This window comes from Gavialis gangeticus, unplaced genomic scaffold, assembly GCF_001723915.1.
Source record: "Gavialis gangeticus isolate Ggan-Ray unplaced genomic scaffold, GavGan_comp1, whole genome shotgun sequence".
In the NCBI taxonomy this organism is placed as follows: domain Eukaryota; kingdom Metazoa; phylum Chordata; order Crocodylia; family Gavialidae; genus Gavialis; species Gavialis gangeticus.
Window position 1 is genome coordinate 1556772 of NW_017729012.1, and position 9336 is coordinate 1566107.

At 43.3% G+C, this 9336-nt stretch overlaps 1 protein-coding gene across 3 annotated transcripts in view; it reads right to left on the reverse strand.

Moving 5' to 3' along the window:
• Positions 1 to 9336, reverse strand: part of WSCD1 (WSC domain containing 1) — a 64890-nt gene that overhangs the window by 21725 nt on the left and 33829 nt on the right. For all 3 annotated transcript variants that reach the window (XM_019511019.1, XM_019511020.1, XM_019511021.1), the window contains exon 5: positions 8632 to 8753. In XM_019511019.1, the coding sequence (XP_019366564.1) occupies positions 8632 to 8753 (122 nt within the window). The remainder of the gene's footprint in view (positions 1 to 8631; positions 8754 to 9336) is intronic.

Below are 9336 nucleotides of genomic sequence, written 5' to 3' on the forward strand. Positions count from 1 at the left end.
TGAAGGTAACATGAATGCCCATTTTTTTTGTGCATAGATTTTAGCCTGTTGTGGAAGATATTCCTAATAAGCCTGGAACGGGGTTTCACTCGCTCCTGATTTGTACAGTTGGCTGGCCTGTCCCATAGAAAAGTGGGGAAAGACCTGTCAAGCCAGTCTATTGCCATAGTTCAGGAAATACTTCCCCAACCATATAAAATGTCAGCTGCCTTGCTCTCTCTGAGGGTATATTTTAGTCACCAATTTAGGCTTAGCATGCAGAGTGCATTTTTCATTAAAGTGTCAAATCCTTGCACAATTTGCCAATCGCAAAGAGAAGCAAAGATGGTAACTGAGTTCCTTCCCCCCCATTCCTTTGATGCCATTGACATTTAATATGATGGCAATTTTTAAATCAGAGGAAGATGATCTCCCCTTCAACTGTTTGAACTGCTTTGTTTCATCAAGTATATTAAACTGTCAAATCTTTGTACATTTGCAAAATGACTGGAGGATTTCAGATAATGTTGCTTTATTTACAGCATTAAGGTTTCAGCAACACGACTTGATTCTGAAAATGTAGGGCAATTTTCAATCCAGTAGGGAATTTCTAAGAACTTATTTCCATAGAAATTAAATATATATGCATCTTCTTTCTGCCTTAAACACGTGTTGGAGAGAGAAGGGAGGGAGGGGGAAGAATCTGGCTTTATCGATTAAAAATTATCAGCAAATATGCTGCAACTTGGTGTGCACATGACAGTAGTTCTGGGAAACACAACAGGTGGCCAGGGCCAGGTATAAAGCCTTGATTATTCAGGTTTACGCAGGAAATAAAATGATTGCAAAATAATGTAGTCAACTTTGACTTTCAGGGTTTCATCAACAAATACAATCCAGCCACATTCTGCCACGCTCGCTCATCTTGTGCAGTAACATAGGCTCAGTCCAGCAAAATACTTAATCGCATGCACAACTTGAAGCAGAAGAGCATTCCCGCTAAAGTTCAATGGGCTTCATTCTCCACTGCCTTATTACAGCTCCAGTTCAGCAAATCAACTCTGAAATAAATCAGTGGGATTACTTGTTTGAAGTCAGGCATGCATTTAAGTGATTTTGATGGGTAAGGTCTTTCCATCTGTATCTTGCTACTAAAATGAATGGGACTTCTTGAGATATGTTGGGAATAAAATCTTGGCTCTATTCAAGTTAATGGGAGCAAAGGGCAAGTTCTGCCATTCAACCTGGTAAAAACTGGCACAAGCAAACACTTGGGGCATTTGTACATTGGGGGGGGCAGGCTTTTTTAATTAGAGTGGCTCCAAGAGCTTCTTTAATTTAAAGCGCCCAGAGCATCCATGCATCAGCTGAAAAATGGTGAATGAGCTTTTGTTAAAGGGCCCCTGCCTCCACTTTTCAGCATGGGGATGCTGGAGTCTGCTGGAGTCAGTAATGACCATGCCCCAGCAGACTTGATTAGTCAAGTCTACTCCAACGCGATGTAATAACAGCGCATTGGAGCAGCCTTGCTGCACGTCTGTAGGTGCCCCTAGTGCTCAGCTCCTGCAGATTCGGGCTTCAGTTTGCTCAGTTTTAACAAATATGTTTGCATATTTGAAATCCTCTGAGGCTATCCACGTGCATACAACAACTAGCTTGTGCAAATATGTGTAGGATCAAAGCTCAAAAACGCCTTTTACCCCTGTGATTAGCTCTAACGTACACCAATAGATTCAGTGATATTGGTGTGAGTAAAAGCTTATGAGGAGGCTGTAACGTGGGCTAGATACATTGTTGTCTCCTTTTTTACAGCATATTCTTCAACATTTTCGCACCTGTATCCCAATTCAATGCTGTGGAGCTTTTTCTTTTAGAATAACCCATTCAAGCAATGAGAGATCACTTATTTAAAAAAAATCTAATTAATTTGACTCTGAATTAATAGTAGGCCTATGGCATAGCTTACTGTAAACCAGAGACAGCTGAATCTGTCCCAAAGCTACAGCGAAATTCATGAACAGAAGCAGTACTAATCTTGGAAAGAAGTTTGTCTCTCAGGTGAAAATGATGGATATGTCTTGTTTAGAGAATAAGCATGCTCATTTTGCAAAGAAGTTAGACATCATTTATTAGGTTTCTATCAACCTGACTTGTTCTAAGTGGGAAGGGAACAAGGAACATACCTTTGAAATGAATCCATCCCCAGAACTAATAATAATAATAATATTAATAAAAAGTTTCTTCTAAGTTGTAAACACTTTGGGTCAGACGACTAGCTTATCATCTTAAATGATTGTGCTGTGTGTAGCACAGTGATGCCCTGACCCTGCATTAGTTTTTGATTGCTAAGGGAATACTAATGAAGCTGATGGATGCACGATGACTTATTCCAGTTAAGCATCTCATCCAGTTGTTGCTGTACTCAGTTAGGACACCTTCCAGCTCAAGTCAATGGAAAGATTCCCACCTGCTTTGGTGGGAGTTGAATCCTTTTCCCTTCATTATGTAACCTATTCATGTGTTAGCTATATCTTGAATCTGAATGAAAGGGTCCACTTTTGAAACAGAAAGTCTGGTACACACGTGAGCAGCATCTCGGAGCCAGTCATTGCCAGGTTTGCAGACTGATTTTTGCTGTTCGCCTATGAAGATGATAAGCCCTTCTGGTCAGGACTTGGCAGATTTTCTCAGTAACACTGATACTACCATATTTTCTTGCATATAACCTCTGAATACAATATTGCTTCATTTTGAAAGACAAAATGAAGAAAAAGATGTTTCCAGAGTTGTTATGACGACGTAGAGCAAGGACAGAGCCCTTCAGCTGACCGCACCCACTGCCCTGCTTAACTAAAGCTGAAATCCTAGCCGTTCCTGAAGACTGGTCCCCATGGGTGTATCTATGATTTTGAAAAGACTCTCCAGGGCTGTGAAATAGAGGGGGAGACACCAGAATCAGCAAACAGCAAAAATGTTGTAAGAGAGGTTATTTTGATCAGTGGAAAAACACATTACTAAAGAGAGGCAATTGCTAACACACATGGAGTGATGAACTATGAGCTATTCAGTCAATTGGTTCCCTCAGCTGCCTGAATAGCAGTGCCACAGCTGCTGCAGTGTGCAGCAGGAATCAAAGCAAAGTACTTCTATACCTGGCAGAAAATCAATTCCCCTGCTTAATACATGCACCCCAATTTTGTGGGGGGGAAGTTTGTGTTTGTGAGAGAAAGTATTCATATGCATCAGTTGACTTGTAAACAGGTCAGTTATTTAAGATATGAAATGAAATAAGCCATTGTGTGTTGATTTTAATACCAAGTTGGCTTGTGAGAAAATATGTATGGAAGTGATGGCTCATGGCCAAGTTATTTGGCACCAAAATATTCATGGCACTATGTTACTGGGTGATAATTGGCTGCTATCCTCATTGTTGTGTTAATAAATAAATTGATAATTAAGGGTACTTAGCATCTTCTATCTAAAGTTGTTCCCTCAAAGTTGTATCTAAATGCTTCCACAGGTAGGCTCTAACATTTCGCATCCTTAATGCACTTTATGAGGATGACAAACAAGTTCTATATTAATTAATTCTGCCTCTCATTTGCACGTTAGCAGGCTGTTTATGTACCTGTCTAACTTTAGGCATTCAGGTAGTCTCGCTGAAAGGCTACTGACCTAACCAGAATACCCATTAAATTAATGGGACAAGTCTTTTAAAAGTAATGGGCTGTGTTCTCAAAGGGTGTAAAATGGCAGCGCTCCATTGACTTCAACAGGAGCTGCTTCACTGAGTTTAATGCAAGCTGCATTGATTTATACCAGCTGAGAATCTGGCCATATTATTTTTCAAGGAGCAACAGCCATTATAAGGAAAAGTTTAAAATATTGTGCAAGGTTTAGTTTTGACAAATATATTTGAAGCTCAAAACCACCTTTTCTGTGCATATTCCATGCTCCCATTCTGGGGTGCGTTGTCTGTGACCGGGTATTCTCCTTAATTTACATTTAATTTATTTTTCATCGCTTATTATTATTTTGCCCTTGTGCAGTTTTTTCCTGATATACATTACAGGGAAGAGTGTTAAACTATCTATCTTCCACAAAGCTAAGTGAAATCCAAACCTGGCTCATTTGACTAAAACAGGGTCCCTCCCCTTCCCCCCAACCCCTGCCCCTTACAAGTGTCCGAAGAAAGCGAACACAAAAAACTGAACTGCTCAAAGAAAAACAAATATAGCACCAGGAAACTAGGGCTCCATGGTGCTAGACACTCTACAAAAGCATAGTAAAATGCAAGCCCCTTTCCAGAAGATTTACAAACTAAGTAATTCTTTCAGAAGTCGTTGAAAAATGCAAATGAAGATAATAGCAAAGGTGTCCCCACCCCCACTCCCCTCTGCATTATTCAGTGAATCCTAATATCATTGAGCTTTCTCCATTCACACTAACTGAACCATGCAGAAAATGCTGCTGCTACTACATCAGCGTTTTAGAAAAGAAGAAAAGCCAGCCGGGAGGGTGCAGGGAAGGCGGGAGTCAAACTTGTGAAAGTGTAGTGCTGTTGTTTATTGTGTCAAGAAGCATTTGGCTTGAAGGTAAAAGCACTATTACTATACATGGACAAGCACTGAACACTGTAATGTTCCAAATGGTGTGTAATCAGGAGAATCGCAGCTAGAGATTGTGGCTTGTCAGTTGATAAGATGCATGGCTGTCCCAGCCTTTCTGCAGACTCTCTTTGCAAATGCTTTCCAATATTGGCCATTTTCTATATGAAAATGGTAGCTTAAAGGGAAAGAGATAAATGGAATTAACTTCCCTCTTCTTTATTGTCTATATAAACATTAAGCAAAGATATCGTGCCTTGTTTTGTTTTCTGCCTCTTCCTTTACTACTAACAGTGAATTATGGCAACCCCTTTTTCTAGCTCAGAGAAATAGGCCAGCCTGCTGGGGCAGATGAGAGGGGAGGGTTGGGGATGAGAGATGGTGCATCCTCCCTAAACCAGGTTAACTTTGCCCAATTAAGTGGAGCGTGACCCCTGGAGGTGTCACCCATGTGTCCGTTTCCATCCTGCTAAAGGCAAACAGATTATCACCTGCTTCCCCACTGCCTCCCCATGGTAACGCAAGAGCCACTTCATGTATAAGCTACTCCAGAGTAGCTGCACATCCGTTTTGTCCCCTGATCCTTCTGTGATTTATATCAGTATATGAACCAGTGTAAGTTGTAGCAGGGCACTAAGGTGCCTGCTACTCGGAGAGCCAGAGTAGCAGCTCAGGTGCCGGTTGCTAGGGGCAACCGGAGGGCATTAAGGACACACACCTGTCTGGTCAGCTGAAGGGAAGGGGCAGGGCCCGGCTCAGACATAAATCGCAGGCCAAAGCCCAAAGGAGAAAGGCAGCCTGCGGCCAAGGAGCAGGGAGCTCGGCCCTGGATGTGTGAAAGGGAAAAGGCCTGGATGTGCGAGCAGCGAGTGACGCGGGAGAGAGATGGAACGCCTGTGGTGTGCTTTGGAGGACATTTTAGCCACGAGGCGTAGGTTCGTGTTATAGCCGAGGGGCTTGTGTTTAGGTTGTTGTTAGACCGGAGGTTCGGGCGAGGCTATAACGGGGTGGAGGAGGCCTCGTAGGGGAACCACATTAGAGTGTGGACCCCAGCGCGAGAGCGTGGGCAGCACTGCTGAGAGGCTGCGAGAGCAGGGGCAGCAACTGTGAAGCCAAAAAGGGTGCAGCAGAGGCAGTGTGCCTCTCAGACTGCCAGGAAGGACAGTGCAGGGCGGGCATTGACCCAGAGCGTCCATAAGGGCACAGCAGAGGGGGAGGTGTCATCCCTGCGCGCCAAGGCGCAGTATTGGGAGAGGGCTGACCCCAAGTACCCCAGAAGGCAGAACAAGGCTGTGGAGAGCCCGAGCGCCAGTGAGGCTCGGGGTGAGCGAGAAGCCCCAGAGAAAGGGGCAGCGACCGTTTGAGCACCGTGAGGTGCAGCGTGAGGCGGGACTCCAGAGAGCCCGAGCGAGACGAGACTGAAGGGACAGAGTGTCAACAGGACACGGAGCGAGGCAGGGCTGTAGAGCGCCCAAGTGCCAGGGAGACTGAGGCAGGTCTGGCACGTAGCAGGAAACCGTAGCCAAGGGAAGGAAGGGCAGCCTCCCTACAATAAATACGTAACGTCCAAGACGTGGCGGGCGAGATTCCCAGGGTGCTTGGAGAACGCTTGGCACGGTACTAAAGGTGGTGCCTAGGGGAGCACACGGCAACCCTAGGACTCCATCTTGCTACATAAATTATGTGTGCGTTTGTCTGTGATCACAGGTTCAAGTTCCTTTCCACTGTTAAGCAAGAAGTCAGTAGCAGAGCTGAGAAGAGAATCTCACAGTGCTGATGGCCAGTTTCCTGCCAGGTCCCAGGCATTCAGTCTAAGGTACTAAACATATGAATCCAACAGCTGTGATGGTTAACCAACACAGCAATCCTTCCATAGTGTTTTGCAACTGCTGTACTGAGGAGGTGGCAAACAGGATATCTTGTCTGGAGAAAAAAAAAATCTTCCCACTCTGCATCATGGGAGAAAAGGCAGTAACATTACTCTACCTAGTAATTATGAAGATTTGTTTTTCATGCCTTAATAGTTTTAATCAATTTTGTGTTACTAGAAGACAAAGTAATTGAATGTTTGGTTTAGTGTGTGCAGCTGGAGTGTGGCTTTAGGCTACATCTGACCACAAAGTGAATCTTTCTGTGCACAAAGATGAACCCCCCACCTGGGAAATAAAACCACCAGCTCCTCTAAGCAGAAAGGGGCTGGGATCAAATACTCCACTCCGCTGAGCTAGTTTAAGTCTGATCAAGTCAATGAAGTGAATTATACTGCCGTCAACCTGTTATTGAAGATTCAGGCCTTGTGTGTTCAGTCTGCAAGCCAGTAAATACCTGACAGAACCCTTTTGCCCACTGCCTTGTACCCTGCAAAGTCACTTTTCATAGTAGAAGCACCAAAGCATGTGTAAATAGCTGTCTCCATCCTGCATCTGCAACTATCCCTTTTGAAGCATAGCCAGCCTGCTTATTCCTACTGTGTGTTCACCAAATCCCCTAAACGAGATCATATCACTGCCTCAGAGCAGCACTGAGCATGTGTCTGCCCCACATTGTTTATTGCCTCTGAGATGGTTTTTGCCGCATTTCTACGAGCAGGGCATACTTCTCAAGCAGCACTCCCAGGGAAGGCTCAGAAGCAGCATAGACAGGCCCCAAGTCAAAATTGCTAGCCAGGGTTTGTCTACATGTACGAGTTGTATCAGGTTAATTGGACCATTAGAATAAAAGCAGTGCAAGCTCCTGGCGTGAGCTCTGTTATGTTGGGGAGGAGGTGCTATGCCAGGAGAGCTTGTCTCCATATGGAATGGGGAGTAGACCTACACCAATAGAAGGGCATTTGATCCTGGTATAACTGCATCCGCGTTTAACCTGCACTATTTGGTTTTATGTTTTGTTTTGGTTTTTTTAACATAAAATGATTAGATTAGACCCCTTAAGCAATTCACTTTTATTGCCACCACAATTGCATGTAGGTACATCAGTAGGAAAACCTACTTCCCATTTACGTTATGGCTGCTTTACACTCTAGCACTGTAAAGGTGCCCCAGAGTAAATTTAAACACAATTTGCCTCCACGTCTAGATTTCTCTATGTTGCCAGAGCAGTATAATGGGGCCTAAGTGTAAACGGCAATCAGGCTCTTTGGATTCACTTGAGCAGGAGTAAAAATGATTATGCAAGTACAAGACTGTAGAGAATTGCTCCCCTTAGGTGTTGATGTAGTGAAGTCAAACAGGGCCCTAAAACTGCTATTCAGGTGAGCTGGAAGAAATTTCAGTGAAGGCAATGGAGGTACAGCTTGGGAAAACTAAGAACTTAAGTCAAATCACCGATGTCACTTTGGACACACTGGATTTGATGCTACAAAGCCTTTGCCTTCTAGTAGTGTTGGCACATGTGCAAAGTGGGTATGAAAAGCTACTAAGTACAAATTCTTCATCTGTACAAGTTGCTTTTTCTTTTACATACATTTGTCCAACCTAAACTCTCATCTGATGTACATTTTTGCATTAGTTGAAGGTTTGGCCCCCCAGCACCTGATTCTGTTTACTCTGCACTATTTTTTTTCTTTACTCCAATTCCAAGGATTTTAACAGCGTTGTTTCCGATTGATACTGATATACAAATGCGACCAGAGTCGGGGCTATCAGTTGCAGCAGTGCTGACTGGCATATATAGGACATGTTGCCTTTAGTCAGCATGTGCCTTTTGAAGACAAGTCTTGAATCTCTGTGAGCTTAGGAATCCCCAGTGGCATCAAATTCAGGGCTGCGCTTATTTGTAACATGACACACAATACCGACATTCTCGTGGTCCATTGGTTGGCTGCTTAGAACGACTTCCCTATGCATCATATTCTGATATCTTCCCACATCTGCCACCCTTGTCCAGTAATAATTGGAACAGGTATACCACTGGGTGTTTACTCTGAAGAGTTCTGTCCTTTGGAAACACGTCTCCAAAGGCACTAACCCTCTCTATTCACGTCATAAATTTAGAAAGGAATAAGTAAAAACCAGAATAAAGGATGTGAAATGAGAACTGTTCTTACTTTCTTGGAGCAAAATTCAGAGCACATCTCCACCGTCAAATTGGACTGTATCAAAGAGGCTGGAAAGGTGTCTGTTAAATTTTCTGGAGCTTTAAAACATCCTCGATAGATAACATTTCTCCCTGCAGGGATATGAAATAGGTTTCTCTTGAGAAAACAGAGCCCATAGTTGCCTGCCACTATCGCAAAGAACAATATTAGTTTCGGATCCTAAAGGGAAAAAATTATATATGTATATATTTTCAGCACAGTTTAAAAATAAGAGAAACGCAGATATACACCAGGAAAATGTGTTGCAAAATCCTGCTGTACTGAAAAGGAACACATGCCTTTTAGCTCCGTACTAACTATTGAAAGTAGGGCTGTGGAGAGGAGTTTAATTTAAATTCCACCAGTGGAGGGCATTGCTATTGTTTGCAAGCCCTGGTTTGCTTTTGAAGATACCTTTTTTTTTTTTTTTCTTTGAGTGGCTTAAAAGCCTTGATAAAAATCAACAAAGCTTCCCATGATCCAGACCAAGAGAAAAAAAAGCAGAATTTAAAATGAGTTCAGAAGCCCCCATGGAGGCCTACCTTTCTGCACATCTGTTCAGTAGCTAACATGCGTGCCCCCCTCCACATTCCCATTCATATTCTTTTCAGAGCAGGGGAGCTGACTACAGCTTCCCAGATCAAAACTAGGCTTTTTTTTTTTTTTTTTTTTTTT